The 17,950-nt window shown below is 40.8% G+C and overlaps 2 protein-coding genes across 4 annotated transcripts in view; one reads left to right on the plus strand and one right to left on the minus strand.

Annotated features, from left to right (window-relative positions):
• Positions 1-119: 119 nt before the first annotated feature.
• ciz1b (cdkn1a interacting zinc finger protein 1b) lies at positions 120-17,122 on the minus strand. Of its 3 annotated transcripts, XR_013933455.1 has the most exons (13): positions 17,027-17,122; positions 14,807-14,952; positions 11,670-11,752; positions 10,174-10,265; positions 9,070-9,225; positions 8,792-8,883; positions 5,375-5,468; positions 4,994-5,098; positions 4,767-4,883; positions 4,418-4,472; positions 1,454-1,571; positions 878-1,113; positions 120-270 (listed from the first exon to the last, which is right to left on the minus strand). XR_013933455.1 is itself a non-coding variant. In XM_080433212.1 (12 exons), the coding sequence occupies exons 2-12, from the start codon at positions 14,950-14,952 to the stop codon at positions 1,002-1,004; spliced, it is 1,161 nt and encodes a 386-aa protein (XP_080289338.1). In that variant the 5' UTR covers positions 17,027-17,122; the 3' UTR covers positions 120-1,001. The 3 variants fall into 3 exon arrangements, 2 of the variants coding, with proteins under 2 accessions (XP_080289338.1, XP_080289337.1); XM_080433212.1 differs by having other exon boundaries at positions 120-1,113; positions 4,767-4,874; XM_080433211.1 differs by having other exon boundaries at positions 120-1,113.
• Positions 17,123-17,398: 276 nt separating this feature from the next.
• Positions 17,399-17,950, plus strand: part of LOC308089244 (polyubiquitin-C) — a 3,904-nt gene continuing 3,352 nt past the window's right edge. Inside the window, exon 1 of the mRNA XM_080433858.1 lies at positions 17,399-17,484. The gene's annotated coding sequence lies outside the window, so the exon portion shown is untranslated. The remainder of the gene's footprint in view (positions 17,485-17,950) is intronic.

A 17,950-nucleotide genomic window follows, 5' to 3' on the forward strand; every position in this document is an offset into this window, starting at 1 on the left:
TGAATTGTCCACTCCAGTCTAGAGGAGCTGGGACCTGCAATAAATGTAATAAGAGGTGAAGATAGATTATATAAATTACAGGACAAAAGAAAGATCCATAACAGCTTTTTACTAGGAATCACTGTCTTATTACGCAACATATACAAACCAACTAAAATACAAAGAGGAAATGGGAGAGGAGGTGCCTACATCAATCAATACAAATAATAGCACATCAAATTGTGGTGCTTCAGCTTCTCTTTGGGGTGGTGGCACCACCTGGTTCTTCAGCTTAGTTCAGTTTAGATGAGGGAAGAATAAATACATAAAAAACACTGTTAAAATACAGTGTATTTCCTGAGGATAACACATTAGTAGAGACCTTTATTAAAAGTTATTTATAAAAGGTTTGTAGATTTATAGTGAATTTTTGTATTTGTAAACAAAAAGAAGAAAATAATTCATATCGTCACTGTCGGGCAGAAAACATGTACATCCCAAACTTACATTGTTTTCAAGCAGATCTACAACCTCACAATGCATTTGCAACGCATTGTGAGTTTGTAGATCAACATTATTTGCTACTTTTGCACAACACCTACACCGGCATATGACAAAGTATGAAATGGGGCATTAACAGCGAAGATATTAAGTTCTAATTCCCAAACCAAAATGATATTTGGGACTAGAAATTAATTGACCCATCAGAAGAGTCATCTGACATGATAAATAATAATACTCTTCCTATACGGTATTAGCACATACGTGAAATTTGTCCTCTGCATTTACCCATCCTATAACTACTAGGAGCAGTGAGCAGCCATTCAGCAATTAGGGGTTAAGAGTCTTTGCTCAGGGACACACATCGACACATTGCTGGCCTGGCCTGGAATCGTACCTGGGACAGCCAGGGGCTCTGGCCACACATGATCATGATGATGATTCCCTCATCATCGTAAACACACAAAGCGCTTTCCTGCTGCACCTGATGAGTCTTGTTTTAATGTTGTTGAGTGTTGTGTTCATTTCCTTTGTTTGTGTCTGTGTTTTGGAGTGTGTACATGCGTCTGTGTGTGTTTGTCAGTGTGTGTGTTGTCCACTGGAGTGTGCGTCTGCCCCTTGTGATTGGTGGTTCTGGAAGAAAAACAAAAAACAAATGTTTAACTTAATAGTTTACACAATAGTTTTTATTGTTTGTTTTATTGTTAATGGAACATTCATGATCATTACTTGAGGTAGTGTGTGTGTACCTGTACATTGAGAGAGTGTGTGCGTGCGTGCGTGCATGTGTACCTGCACGTTGAGGTAGTGTGTGCGTGCACATGTGTACCTGCACGTTGAGGTAGTGTGTGTGTGTGTGTGTGTGTGTGTGTGTGTGTGTGTGTGTGTGTGTGTGTGTGTGTGTGTGTGTGTGTGTGTGTGTGTGCGTGTGCGTGTGCGTGTACCTGCACGTTGAGGTAGTGTGTGTGTGTACCTGCACATTGAGGTAGTGTGTGTGTGGCAGTGCATGTGGCGTGCTGTCGTCTCGTGGTGGAAGAACTGGTTACAGAGACGGCACAAGAAGCCAGAAACAGGAACCACAAAACTACTTCCTGTAAGGAGAGGAAGTGTAGAGGGTTAGAAGACTGTAACATCTGGGCCAGTGGTTCTCAACCTTTTCAGACAGCGAATGGACCCTTCGCTAAGCCCCACCCACTCCACTCTGTGACTGGTGGTGCGACGTTAGTCACACCCAGGCCTGGCAGCGCCTGGCAAACTTTGCTTCTCACCCATTGACTTGCATGTTAAATGATGGCTTTTCCCCTAAAAAATTATCGATCATTTCAGGAGCAAGAGCTTCAAAATCTCTTCTAAATCTAGTCAACAAGGCCTGCAGTAGGCTATGCACTGGACAAATGTGCATGACATTATTTCAATAAACTAAAAACATGGGAAATGTTAGAGGGAGTAATAGCCATGGATACACGACGGTCGACTGTCACGACCGTCATGGATGAACTTCAACCTGGTGTTTGCACTTTCTCCATTTATGGCCCGTACATCTACATAAACGTTCATATTTCAAATATAAAGTGCTTATCCCATGGCCACGGATATTACATTTATGTACGGGCTCTCAGAAGTACCCGTATCATCCGTATTGTTCAATAAAAAGCATTTTAATCTGATCGGTGGCCATTTTCTCCATGCGCTTTCAACTGAGCGATCGGTTTGTAGGTATTTTGCACTCTGATACATTATGAGAAAATGGCCACTGATCGGATTAAAATGCTTTTTATTGAACAATACAGAATATACGGGTACTTTTGAGAGTCCCGTGCATAATTTTAACATCAGTGGCCATGGGGTAAGCACTTTATATTATCTGAACGTTTATATAGATGTACGGACCGTAAATGGAGAAAGTGCAAACACCAGGTTAAAGTTGATCCATGACTGTAACAGGAGTTTTCATGTACCGCAGGGTAAGACTGCAGTAGCAGTTAATAAATAGACGAACAAATGAATTAATATACTTTAACGTGCGGAATCCGAAACAGGCAGCGCTGTGATTCTGAATTTTGTTACGATTACGGTGATTAGTAGCCTATTATTGACACCACCTGGGCGAGTGAGCCGTGTCGTGTAACTTTCCTGACGTTAAGCTGTGTATGTGTTCAACAACACAGCCATTCAGCCTTGCAGTTTAAGTGCAGATTTCAGCTTGGGAAAAGCAGCCTCCAACGGGTTTGGGTACGTGGTTCATAGTCACCATTGCGTTATTGTGGTATTCCTATTCTTGCTATTATGTTGCAAATGATTGTGTGTGTGCGGGCGAAATAACATTGACAGCTATGGCAGGTGACGAAAGCTTGCCAGACCTATGCCAGGCTAACAACGGTTGCTAAGCTGGCATTGGACAATCGCTTTTGGGGTGGGGTTTAGCGAAGGGTCCATTGTAGGAGTTGAGGCATTACAATTTGTTTGACTTGGTTCCACAGATAAATATTGTGAAAATAGCCGATCTACAAGCTCACAACGCCTCGCAAAGCGAAGCGTTGTGAGCTTGTAGAACGGCTATTTTCTTCCTTTTGCCTGTTTCTTATATTATTTGACAATTTGGCCAATGTTTGACCAGTATTTATAGTATAGTTTGTTGATCACTTTTGTTTTGGTATGAAAAAGGTCTTAAAAGTCCTTAAATTGCCACTTTACTGTCATCTGTTGGGACCCCCCAAGAATCATGTGGGGGCCCGACCCACAGGTTGAGAACCACTGATCTAGGCTGTACAACGTTACAGCGGTACAACGTTCTTCACCTCTAAGAATGTACATGTTGGTTAGCAACATGGTGTGTCTGTGTCTCCACTACGTACAGTGGACCTGGAATCAAATGACTAATGACAATAGAGCTAAACAAGCTAATACTATACAGGGTATAGTGTTTGTATTTGTTGATGACATGTATTATTGTGTATTTTTTATGCTATGTTGATGAATTGAATACATAGGACCACAATGGAAACTTTTTTGTGTTATCCCTAATGTCTAATTACTGTACAACGTGCCGTTTACATTTCTGACTAATGAAGTATTCAATCAATAAAAAAAAAGCTTAAATGTAATGAGATGTAGGATGAGATTTACACAGTTTAACGTTTTGTGATAAACTCAACACTAATATCAGCAATATGCACAATCAATGTGCATAAGACAAATTACGGTAACAAAATGGAAGAAATAAAAATAAAACAGAGACAAAATCAGCCATCCTACTTAGACCCCCCCAAACCCCTGGTAGGTGGTCATTCTGACTAGCATGCCCTGCATCAAACCTGTTTTCAGTGAGAACTAGTCAGAAAACTAGATTTTAGTTGTACAACTTTATGTTAATGATTTGGAGATATCCAGACAGCACAAGAAACTACCAGGATGTTCACAGGTAAGCTTCAAATCGAGTTGTAAGCTGGTAGATCAGCTATTTTCGCAGTTCATCACACAACAAAGTATATACTGTAAGGCTTACTGTAAGTGGTTTGACATACTGAACTCAGACATGCATTTGCAGTAAAAGTAACCTACTTCTGCGCTATAAGTTACCGTGGTCACGTGCTGTGACCCACAACTATATAAGGGGGGTGGGTCACAAATGATGTCACCTGATGAAGGCCAACTGTGGCCGAAACGTTGTACCATGTAATTTATCCTGTGTTTTATAGTAAACTACCGGTAAACACTTAGGAGCAATGCTGTTGTGCGGAAACGCCTATGTCATTAAGCCCTCCCACCGGCACACTTCGGCCACATTGAGCATGGTTATGAAACCGTGTCGAAAACACATAAATGGGCACTGTTTTTAAACCGTTCAGCGCCAAACTGTGTGCAAATGCGACAGTTATTTACCATGATCGGAACGGAAAAGCCCTATTAATAACCATGGCAACAGTAAGTAACTCACCATATGAACTATCGGGGTCATCGTGTATGTCTTCCGTCTCCTCTCTTTCAGCTGTCTGAAACACACACACACACACACACACACACACACACACACACACACACACACACACACACACACACACACACACACACACACACACACACACACACACACACACACACACACACACACACACACACACACACACACACACACACACACACACACACACACACACACACACACACACACACACACACACGACCACTTTTATTCATGTTTACATAGAATTCTGGGTAAACATCACAACCATGTTAACATTGAGAAAAAATAACAAACCATGTAACCTAGCAACCACAAGCATTACCTCTTTCATCTTTCCATCCTCTTCATCTTGCCTTCTGTTTTCCTCCTCTTCCTCCTTGAAGCAGCCCACGGCATCCACGGTGATAAGCTCCTCCTCCAGAGGCTCCTCCTGAAGAACCTGGAGGAACCGGACAGTAAATCAAACTCACCCTCAGGCCAAACATATGACTGACATAGAAACACGAAAGCACGCACGCACACACACACACACACACAGAGGGAACCGACCTGCTGTTTGTGTTCAGGTGACTTCATGTGTTCAACAAACTTTCTGGGAGTCCTGAAATGTCTCTGACAAACTGAACAGAATGGACGAGACGACTGCTTACATAGCTACACACACACACACACACACACACACACACACACACACACACACACACACACACACACACACACACACACACACACACACACACACACACACACACACACACACACACACACACACACACACACACACACACACACACACACACACACACACACACACACACACACACACACACTTGGAGTTGAATGTTAGTCAGCCTGAAAATAGCTTTGTATTTAATATTTTTTACTTCTTTTAGATGCATTTAATCAGATCAGTGTTGTCATCAGAATTACCTTGTGTTGTTTGGTCTGTCGATGGATGACGACATCACCAGTAAAATGTGACTGGCAGGTGTCACACCAGCGCTGCATAGCAGGCCGACGCCCCCTGTAACAGACAACCAATAAGATGTGACCTCGGATCAGTTACTCTGTGCGTGTGTGTGTGTGTGTGTGTGTGTGTGTGTGTGTGTGTGTGTGTGTGTGTGTGTGTGTGTGTGTGTGTGTGTGTGTGTGTGTGTGTGTGTGTGTGTGTGTGTGTGTGTGTGTGTGGGGCAGTGTCTAGCAGTAGATATGTGCGTGTGTTGTCTGTATTTGTGTGAGGGGGGGGTACTTGTGTTTGCGTGTGTGTTTGAAATGTGAATGGAAGAGTAATACCATCACTGCATACGTGCTCTGATTTAGTGCAACATACCATACATATATCACACCTGTCTTTACATGTCATCGCAAATACACAGTGCACACTTACGCCACACCGTTATTATAGTTTTGAATAGGTAGTCATATTTGGTTTAAACTTCATGTTTTCTAATTCAGTTTAGTTTGTATTTGTTTTTAGTGGGTTTGCTGGTTTTGATATTTTTTTGGAAAGGCTTAGTTTTAGTTTAGTATTTTTTTAGTTTTAGTATTGGTTTTTAGTCGTTTTTTTTCAATATGGGGAGGTGAGCTTCAAAAAGGTCAGAATATTGAATGACGATATTAGTTTGTTTTAGTTCATTTTGTAAACACACAATACTGTTATAGTTTATTTTTGTAAAGCCTAGTTTTTATTTCAGTTAACCAATATGTATATTCAATTCTAGTTTTTGTTAATCTATTAGCCAACTATAATGAACTTGAACAAAACACTATTACACCTTACAGATAACTAGGTGTTTAGGTATGTGTTGTTAGTGCAGTGCATGTTACATTTGGTGCGCTGCAGCAAACAAAACACTCAACACGCCAAAACATTTAACGTAGAACTTAAAGGGATACTTCACTTTCACATAAAATAAACATTAAAAATATATATTAAAAAAAAATGAAAGAAGTTATGGCAAAATAAAGGCCCCCTCACACATTAGTAGGACACTCTAATGCGTGAGGGGGCCATGAATTTTCCATTACTTTTTTCATTTATTTTTAATATATTTTTTAAATGTTTCCCCGGCCCTAAAGTGAAGTATCCCTTTAAAGTCAATAAAAATCATTGTGCTTTCCTACTCCTCCAAACAATTGGAAGAATCAATGAAACACTGCAGATTCGAACCTGGAAAAAAGTCAACTCATCCAACTGAAATGATGTGATCAAATTTTAAATTGATATCAAGGCATCTTGCTCCCCAAGTCGTGTGTGTGTGTGTGTGTGTGTGTGTGTGTGTGTGTGTGTGTGTGTGTGTGTGTGTGTGTGTGTGTGTGTGTGTGTGTGTGTGTGTGTGTGTGCACACACTGGTGTGTGTTCAGACTGGCCAGACTTAAATGATCTGTGCTGCTGGGCTCATGTTACCTTGGAGTGGGTAGGGTCTAACTCTGAGGCTGTCCTTGTGGATTTTATAACTGACCCCAGGGCCAGTATCTCTGTCAGAGCAACTATGACTGTGTGTGGAATGGAACACCAACTTCCACTGACTAATGCCCGAGGTCGCCTCCTGAGGGCACAACAACAATGGCAGCTGCAACAATGGACTGAGCTGAGACTGCAAGGGAAGACTGCATGTCTCCCTGCAGCGGGAGTGTTTTTAACACTCTGTGTTAAAAAATGTTGCCATAGATGAGCGAATTGTTGTCTTTACTTTGAAAGCGAGGTTGCATGTTTTACCATCTAAACATGATCTCTCCATCTGGTTTCCAGAAACATAATCTCTCCATCTGGTTTCAAGGCAATCATGCTGCTCACTGTATACATCATGGTCATGAACAAATATCTGAAATCTTAGAAATGGGTGGCATGTATACAGAGGACTCTACATAAGAAGGCATGACAAAATAGTGGACTTGATGTCAAAATATATCTCTTCCTTTTTCAGGTCCTCCATCATGCTATATAAGCATTCTACTGTGAAGCCGAGCATGTTTAGCTTGTGTAACGATGATTCTGTGTTCTCTCACATCTCAGCTAACGACCCTGATGTCATTGTTGTTAATGAAAACCATAGGGAGGTCTGGTGTTCATTCTCGAAGTCGGCTGTACTTTTGATTACAGCTAAGAGCAAGCCTCTCTAACCAAAGTGCTAAAATATCATCAGCTAGAGCAGACCATCTCACAACTAGGCTACAGATGTAAACTTTTAGTTTTTTATCTTTGGTAGCAAATGGCCGGCCTCTCCAAAAGGAGGGCCAAACAGTTAGCAAGGTACTGCTCAGTATCAGTCATTGTAGGAAGCCGCTCAATTTGGAGGAGGCGTTGCTTCCTTTATCCATGATTGATGTCTGCTACTGTATGTCTGACAACTTAAAGGGGTAGTTCACCCCCAAAATAACTTTTTTTCTATTGATTACTCACCCCATGGAGCCTTGAATTCATGGATATTTTTTTGTTTTTGTCGCATTCCTTCCTTTATTATTTGATTATAATAAATTTGTCCCCATTGATTCCGGTAGGAGACACAAATGCATTTGTGTCTCCTACCGGAATCAATGGGGACAAATTTATTAAAATCAAATTATTGGCTTAGGAATGTGACAAAAACTAAAAAATATCTATGAATTCAAGGCTCCAGGTGGTGAGGAATCAATAGAAAGAGTTATTTTAATAGAGTTATTTTGGGGGGTGAACTACCCCTTTAAGTATGTCAACTGTATTGTACGTAACAATGTTCTGCCCTCTAGGGACTTTGTAACTGCCTGTTTTCCCATTGTCTGACGGCATTGGCAGTTATGTCCTTTGTACAAGGCATTCTTGTACTTCTGTTTATGTAAACATAAATAAATATTTCATGTGTGAGTAGACCTGTCACAATTATGACATAATCGCCTAATGGCAATTATTTTCAGATAATTGCAATTATTTAGCATAATCGTCTCCATAAAAAATATTCATACATTTTAAAAACATTTTCCAAAAATAGCGAAAATAGCAGATCTACTAGCACACACAACGCATTGTGATGAGAGCTTGTAGATAGGCTATTTCCACTATTTAAAATATATTTTGAAAGTATACAATTATTAAATATATGTCATTCCTTTATATATTGAAGTTATTGGTCTATCTGCCCTCTGCAAAAACAAATTACAAAGTTAATTGCAATTATTTGTATGTAATTGATAAAGTAAAATGTCATGATCGTATCTGTTTGAGGTCAAGTGCTCTGTGTGTGTGTGTGTGTGTGTGTGTGTGTGTGTGTGTGTGTGTGTGTGTGTGTGTGTGTGTGTGTGTGTGTGTGTGTGTGTGTGTGTGTGTGTGTGTGTGTGTGTGTGTGTGTGTGTGTGTGTGTGTGTGTGTACCTGCTATTCAGTGAGTGTGTTGTGTTGTTGAGGTCTGTGATCTTAGCCAGTCTCTTCTGATGCTCTTGTCCTGACATATGACACTGGAACGACTGCACACACACACACACGCACACACAAACACCACATTTATTTCGAACACATTCAAATATAAACGACAAAAAGACAAAGGAAAAAAGGGAACAATTTGATAAAAAAAAACACGCACACATACATTAAACAAATGTTACATTTTTTTTTACAAAAGCGTAGAATTGACCAGTCGGGGCATGTGCTACCTGTAGACTGGGACAGCTACTGTGACAGACATGACAGTAATATCCACCCGCCTGTGTGTCTGTCAACCTGTCTGTCTGCTCATCCGTCTGTCTGAATGCTCGGCTCTCGCTTTTCTGTTGAATGATGACCTTCAAACATGACCCCACAGCCTGGATCTACACACACACACACACACACACAAGGAGATTGTACTTTACCAAAGTCATCTTCCTAAATACTGCATGAGTATACATACTATAAGTTTATCATGTTTAATGGTAACATAAAAACATAAACTAGGTCTAGTAAGAAGGAAGGGGAAATCAATTATGCATAATTAGCATTCTTTTTTATGGGATGGCCCTGTAGGAGGCTAGCCATCTAGAACAGTGGTTATCAACCTGTGGGTCGGGACCCCGAAATTATTTTTGGGGGGTCCCCAAATGACAGTGAAGTGACAATTTAAGGACTTTAAAGACCTTTTTAATACATGAAAAAAAGAAAGAGAAGAAAGAAGAGCATTACTGCATCAAACGTAATCAACAAACTATACTATATAGACTGGCAAAACATTGGCCAAACAAATTGTCAAATAATATAAGTGGCAAAACATTTGAAAATAGCAGATCTACAAGTTGTGAGCGTTTAACTGTGGAACCGAGTCAAACAAAAGGTAACAGCCTGAAAAGGTTGAGAACCGCTGGTCTAGAAGAGAGGCCCTCGTCTGTCCGTCTGTCTGATATAACTACAAATAAAGGAGCAGACACAGTAGAACCTTGGGGGACCCTGGTCAACTACTAAGTATACAGGGTTAAAGTGGTTAAACAGAAACTTTGTGTTGACACAAACACATAATCTTCATCAACCTTGGACTAAATGTTACCGTACTCCAGCAAGTGAAAGAAGCCATAGTAATGAACTAGAAACAACACATCTTCTACAACCACATCAACGACAAATGTTTGAACGTTACACTGATTTTATTTATTTTTTTACGATAGATTGTAGCTCATGTTAGCTAAACAAATACCTGTTATTACATTACAATATTTATTGTGAGTGTTAATTGAGAGTGGTGATGAGACGGCAGCTGTGCGGTCATACGAAAATAATGTTTTTTTCACCTCTGCTCCCTTATTCTCCTCACAGCACTCTGCTGACATCTGCTGACCTGGTGAAGGTACTGCACCCACCCTGGACAACACCACAGAAATGTCTGACACACACACACACACACACACACACACACACACACACACACACACACACACACACACACACACACACACACACACACACACACACACACACACACACACACACACACACACACACACACACACACACACACACACACACACACACACACACACACACACACACACACACAATGAAGACCCCCTCGAAAATGACATCATCTCAAGGGGCTTATCTAAAAGAAATTTCTAAATAAAATTAAGGAAGCTTGTAAACTCACTTCAATTCTAAGGTGTGAGTTCAATGTGACTCTGGCTGCAGTGAGGATTGAACCCGACAACATGATGGCTATGGCATTTATTGTGGGATCGCTAAAGCGATCACACTACTGTTATCTTCACCGTTTTTGGGACAGTTTTTTGGCCCCTAACTAGTCCTTCATACTTTTAGCTACAAACTACGTTCCAACTCTTCAACGTTCGGCCTACTCAGGACATGTCGGCTACCATTTGAATTTTTGAAATAATTTGTACTTTTAGAGATATTTCACTTTTTACTGCTAAAAAAATCCCATTCATTTCAATGGGGAAATTCATACTTTTAGCTAGAAACTCCGTTCCAACTCTATAACGTTCAGCCTACTTAGGACATATTGGCTACCATTTGAATTTTTGAAATAATTTGTACTTTTAGAGATATTTCACTTTTTACTGCTAAAAGAAATCCCATTCATTTCAATGGGGCAATCCTACAGTATTTAGCTACAGTGGAGCCTAGCAACTGCTTATTAGACCCTAGCAACACCATATTAGACCATAGCAACCACCTATCATACCCTAGCAACCACCGATTAGACCCTAGCAACCACCTTTCTAACCTAGCAACCACCTGTTTTACCCTAGCAACCACCAATTAGACCCTAGCAACCACCTATTAGAACCTAGCAACCGGCTATCAGACCCTAGCAACCACAGTTTTACCCTAGAAAACTACATTTTACACTATTCAACACCGACAAACCTTTCGAACCGTAGACCTTTAAAACCTTTAGAACCTTTCAAACCTTTCGAACCTTTCGAACCTTTCAAACCTTTCAAACATTTAGAACCTTTCAAACCTTTCAGACCTTTCAAACCTTTCAGACCTTTCAAACCTTTGGAACCTTTCAAACCTTTGGAACCTTTCAAACCTTTGGAACCTCTTAAACCTTTAGAACCTTTCAAACCTTTAGAACCTTTCAAACCTTTAGAACCTTTCAAACCTTTCAAACCTTTCAAACCTTTAGAACCTTTCAAACTTTTAGAACTTTAAACCTTTCAAACCTTTAACACTACTAACAATATCAATACCCAATACCATCAACATTCTTAGCGATCCCACACTGTTTCTTCAGGAACAGTACTTTCTAGTCTACAATTCTTACCTCCGGACGAGGAGTACCCACTTCCTGGTTGGTCACATGACCCCAAGAGCCCTTCATCATCGGCCAATGATCTCTCATCTAGACTGTGAGAGAGACAGAGAAACAATAATGCAGCCTTAGGACAAGACACAACCCCGGTACCGAAGAGGGAAGCAGTGGGAACATCAGCAGTGGATCTGCTATCTGGGGCCAGCGAACTGGGCATAGGCGAAACGTATGGGGGATCGATAGAGCGAGAGTCTACAACAGATCTCTCTTCAGCAACATGGGTCTTCACTTTTTACATCTCAATGTTTCAAGCATTCTCCAAACAAGAAATGACAAAGTCATAATATACCAGCTTGCGGCAGGCTTTTTTTTGCCCCAATCTGCAGCACAAAATGTAAAAGTGGTCTTTAAAATGAAATCTCAGCCATTCCGATGCAACCAAAATAACTCCACAGAGAGTTGGCTACCAATATAAAGAAAGTGTGTGTGTGTGTGTGTGTGTGTCTCAATGTACTTGAGTAAAAGTACAAAAGTATTGGTATCAAAATGTACGTAAAGTTCCAAAAGTGAAAGTACTAAAATGTTTGAAAATAGCAGATCTATACAAGTAGGTATCATACTTGTAGGTATAAAATAGGGCTAAAGTGGTAAATGTATGTTTTATAATGTAATGTATATCTGCAAAGTAACAAGTAAATCAAATAATTGTAGTGGAGTAAAAGTACAATATTTGCCTCTCCGAGATGTAGTTGAGTAGAAGTAAAAGTACAGTGTTTCACTTAGATCATTTGTATCAACAACCAAAATAGTTAGCCTAGCCTACTTATGCTTAGGCTATGAAAGTTAAGTGCAACCCTAATCCTAAGTGAAACCACCTTTCAGGGTGAAAATCTTTGAAAACGCGCAGCCTCGGTTCTCCATCTAAACGTGCAATACAGGGGAATCCGCAAAAGTGTGATGTTATGTTTCACGTAGGCTGACTAGGCTCTCTTGCATGAGTGAAATAAGCAGTCAGTTCTATGAAAACAAGCCCAAAAGAAGCGACTAGGCTACATGAGCAGTAGCACAGACTAGTACATTGGCTATTTGAAAATAGCAGATCTCATGCTCGCAAAGTGTTGCATTCGCGACGCTTTGTGAGCTTGTAGATCGGCTATTTTCAAAAAGAACTTGAAAAGAAAAAGTTAAATAATATTTGGAATATATATATTTTTATATATATATATATATATATATATATATATATATATATATATATATATATATATATATATATATATATATATATATTCTGTCATTCATTATACGTATATTATAATGAATTGATTACTGCAACAAATTAATGATACAGCACTATTATTACAACTTGTGCAACTATTATTTCAACTTAACCACAACAACAATATCATTATGTGCATGCAAATATGCACTGAAGGGCAGAGCAGATCACTCACTCCAGACAGTTCTTTGCGATCCGGGGCAACCGTGTTTAGGGGCGAGGCAGAACGGCGCTGATCGCTCACCCCAGACCGTTGCGATCAGGGGCGACCGTGTTTAGGGGCGAGAGATAGTGAAACGGCCGCAGAGTTGTGGCTCGTACAGATTGTCGGAGCCTCAACACGTATGCTCGTCTGTTAAGAGGTGTAAAGTAACTAAGTACATTTACTCCAGTACTGTACAATGATTGTGAGCTTGTAGATCGTCTGATTTCAGAGTATTTCAGTATGCGCGTGTGTGAGTACTCTGTGTCACGGTGATTGAAACCGACGGCATAGCCGTTTCAGTCATTCAGTCCAACTTGACTGTAGCCTGTAGTAGCCTTTTCATATGTTTCCTTTGTCCTCATCTTGCGCTAATGCACGCAACTGTTGCGCCAGGTTGTATTTTTGTTGTTTCGCATAAAAGCGTGCATCTGTTGTCCGTCAACAACACAGCCAGGCTCTCTCCCCAACTCCCTTTCGCGTCTCTACTGGGTTGGGTGCCTCGGAGGCGAAAGGAAAACGCCGTTCGCGTGCTCAAACATGTTCATGGACCCCCAGATTAATATGTATTTGTCCACAGCCCCCCCCCCCCATCTATTTTGTGCCAGGGAACCCCTTTCCCTGCGGAAACGGGCGATGTGAAGTCGGCGAAAATGTTCTGTCTGTCTGCCTACAACACAGAGGAGGTGTAAAGTAACTAAGTACATTTACTCAAGTACTGTATAGTATAAGCGCGCATCCGTTGTCCGTCAACAACACAGTCGGCGAAATAGGAGAACGCTGTTCGCGTAAAGTAAGTAAGTACATTGACTCAAGTACTTTTCTTAAATTTTGTCCTACATATTACTCTGTGTCACGGTGATTGGAACCGACAGCAGGCGTGTGTAGTACTAGGCATAGAGGCGAGAGGCGTGTCTAGTCCCATAGCTTGGGTGGACGAGGCCGCCCGTTCAGAGTATGGGAAAATGGGAAAATATCCCCATTGGCTTAAAGGACAGCCAATGACGCAAATCTGTCGAACGCAAATCTGTCTAATGCAAATCTGTAATCTGTCGAATGCAAATCTACGATGACTAGTAGGTCTGCCTCTTCTTAGACCAGCATGCTTTCAGCAAGCTGGTAAAAACAGAGGAGAAAAAAAGTTTATTTACAAACATCAGGTGGGCTCCATACCTCTGTCAGTGATGCAGAAATTAAGATTGACAATTACTCAGTGGTTTGTGAAGATCGAACAAGAAATGGAGGAAGTGTTTGTGGATAATGTTAGAGATAACATTGGTTAACAAACTTAATGGGGGGGGGGTTCTGGTGCACAGGGAAGGGAAAGTTGTTTCACACAGCTGATGGCTGCTCAGATGGCACTTGGGGGGGGAGCCGTTAGGTTTGCTCAAGGACACTTTGACACATACATTGGGCAAGCAGAGGGTCGAACCGGTGACCTTCCGATTCCCAGAAGGCCTCTCCACACACACAGCTACGTCCGCCCCCTTCAGAACTGGATACGGAAAGCAAATAAAGGTCGCCCAATCACAGCATGTTTTACAAACACATGGAAAAGATATCGTCCAAATGTAAAGCTGTGCATAACTGAGAATGCTTGTTCGTGCTGTCAGCAGAATGCATCATACAACTCATAACTCACTCAGGAACTCGGGGGTATAAACTAACCTAGTCATTCTGCGTCTCTTCAGCTCCAATCCACCCAGACTGGACTTGAGCTCTGGGTCTTGAGGCTGCTCTTCTTCAGTGGTGGTGAAACATGACTGGCCTCCAGCATTTCCTGTCCCCTGGCCCGCCCGCTTCTTGCTGGACATCTGATGAATGGAGAAAAAACACTCAGGTCTCTTACCTATGGCTATACACCGCAAAGTGAATTTCACAACCCGCATAAGATTTACAATGTGCAAACCACACACCAATGATTTGTGATGCAACTCCTTGCAACATGCAACTACTTAGTTGCAACCCTAAAGGCCAGTCCACACCAATAATTTGTGATGCAACTCCTTGCAACATGCAACTACTTGCAACCCTAAAGGCCAGTCCAAGGCCAGTTTGTTGCAAGGAGTTGCGACTAGTTGCATTGGTGTGGACTGGCCTTTAAGATTCAGTTGTGGTCATTGGTACCTGACTGCTACATTAGGCGTGCATGTACTCTATGTATGAGTGTGCAGGTTGTAAAATAGGATTCAAGTCTATTTCATGAGCATGTCACATTCAAACCTTTTAGAACAGTGCTATGATTTGTACAAAAAAACATGAATGGCTGGGTTTTTGCTGCCACTTATGGCATGCTGACAGAGACGTGTTGTGAGCTTGCAAATCTGCTATTGTCGGTGCGAGACACGATGCACAACTCCACGTGGTAACACCAAGTATACATCAGGCTCTCTCACGTAGCCAGACGATAGGATTTCTCCAATTCCTGATATACTGTTATGTCTTGGGACGTCTAAATTCAAATGGAGAGGTTAAAAACTGGGTGGAAACAAACAATTCAGAGATTTAAAGTCATACTGCATAACATTCATTTCGGTAGTCTTTTTGGTGACAACTCTGGTCTGTCTATGGACTGTTAAGAGGTGTGATAAAGATATTTTAGAAACCAATAGTTGGCAGAAGCGTACAGTATTAACTTTAAAATACATTAATAAATACATTTCTGGTACATTTCCGAAGCCTGCGTCATTTTGGCTTGAGTGTCGGCCGGGGACAGACAACCGTGACTAATAGAGTGTTTAGAAAAGAAAAGAAAAAAACTTTTATGTGGAATAGTTACTGGGGAAAAATACCCCAGATTATATAAAAAATATGACTAGCTGGTAATGACCACACCACATGAGGACCTATACGGTTGAATCTGGCTCCTGTCATGTCTCTTTACATCTCTAACTATTTCCTGTCTCACTGTCTAATCTAATAAAAAGGCTGAATGATACAAATAATATCATGATAAAATCGAATAAAACATGAATAGCTATTATTAAAGAAAAAAAGCACTTCATCAGGGTTTCAGTACACACTGTAAAGTTTGGTAAACGCTAAACAGACACTGGATTCGACAGAGGGGCCACACTGAGACATAGAGCGTTGAAATATATTCAATAGATGGAGTATCAAGTCAAGTAGGTAAAGTTTACCAGCTGATATTAAGTCAGCATTTCCCATTGTGGTTTATGCCTCATATACTTTGTAATTGTCATATGACGATTAGTGAAAAAAAGTTTACCTTGTAGATCTTTTATTTTTGTAAATTTCGTAAAATATTCGATTGATTGATTCGAACTGATTGGTTGATTTACATTTTTCGCCTAGAATGACATGCCAAAAATAGGGATGCCAGGTTTAAAGTGGTCAACTGGCTATGATAATCAACTGTAGTTTGTCTTAAACAATAATTAGGAATGGCTGCTTTCTCCAGAAACAAATGGTAGATATATTATGCAAAACCGGAGTAGCAGCTAGAGAAGGACCTGTGAGTTATCTGCACAAGTATTACGTTATTATGTAATATGTTCAGTGATGTCCTACTGTAGTACTTTATGAGTCCTGTGTTTAATTATGTTCATCATGCTAGCTATAGCAGCTAGCCTACATGTTACACCGTCAGTTGTGACCCGTTAAATTCTGTCATTCTAATCTAGAGGGTAGCCGGTTACCAACATGTTTCAATAAATACAATGTCAACAAATGTCTGTGGTCACATAATTAGATAGGTAACCACTTTCAGTGTAACACACAGACCATCCACTAATGTCTGTTAACTTGCAGTGCCAGTGTTTGTCCTGCTTGCAGCACCACAGTCAGGTACAAACTGCTGGGAAATGATTGATTTATTATCGATAATTGTTATTTCTTTACAGATAGAGGTGTAGTTCATCATCTTACCCCTCTGGCAGAACTGATAGCTCACAGGACTCAACACAAGTGTGTGTTGTTGTGGTGTAATGTGTTGTGTTGTGCTGCGCCGCCGCTGCCCCCTGCCGACTGGGAAGAAGACGTGCAGCCAGTCATCTAGACACAACACTTGCTTGTTGAAATCAATCCGCTGTGAATTAAATTCGTGTTCGTACCAGGCATCCGTAAAGACGAATTATAGTTTTGCACACTGATATCTTTCAACAATGCTCATTGGAAATATTATTTATGTCGAACAACAGGAAGTTAAATAATGATGATGACTTTGGAACAGTGGGGACTATAGACCAGCGCGGAAGGATATTGTTACGTCACCGCCGCGTATAAATACCAGTGTGGAAGCTCTTCCTTGTCAGTTCCACTTCCTGCGACGAAACGAAAAGCGAATCTCATCCTTACAGCTGTTTATCATACGTTTAATTCCAATTGTAAGTATTGTTATCATTATTATACATGTATGTTGTTCCGTTTGTTGCTACTGACATTTTAAAACGTAGTAAGTAGACGAATTAGGCCCACAAACCGTGTGTTTAACTCATGTTACTTCGAATGTTTGACGTCAATTTGGCTACGCAGACGAAATGTTTGGTTTGAGTTAGTTAGCTCTGGTCTATATTATATGGGGTTCTCCTTTTTTTAACGATATTAATTCGACTGGTACGTGTATTTTCCTCATTAATTTGACCCGGCTGGACGGATTCTACTCTTCAGTACATAAAATCATATATAGGCCTACTTTCGCTCGACACCGGAACAAACAAAGACGGTTGGTAACCGATCTGTAGGTGGCGTGATTGAGTGAAAAAAACAGCGGCGACCAGTGTTGCCATGTCCCCTCATTATAACCGACTTTGGGCTTTCTATTCTACATTTCTCTTTTTATCTCCCTCCATG

The sequence above is a fragment of the Gymnoscopelus braueri genome (assembly GCF_963280865.1).
Source record: "Gymnoscopelus braueri genome assembly, chromosome: 7".
Classification (NCBI taxonomy): Eukaryota; Metazoa; Chordata; class Actinopteri; order Myctophiformes; family Myctophidae; genus Gymnoscopelus; species Gymnoscopelus braueri.

Coding starts and splice junctions, on each gene's coding strand:
- ciz1b (XM_080433211.1), bottom strand. CDS start 14,952: ATGTCCAGCAAGAAGCGGGCGGGCCAGGGGACAGGAAATGCTGGAGGC. Junction 8,884..9,069: donor GTAGCTGTCCCAGTCTACAG/GTAGCACATGCC, acceptor GTGTGTGTGCAG/TCGTTCCAGTGTCATATGTC. Junction 5,469..8,791: donor ACACACTCACTGAATAGCAG/GTACACACACAC, acceptor TGTCTGTTACAG/GGGGCGTCGGCCTGCTATGC.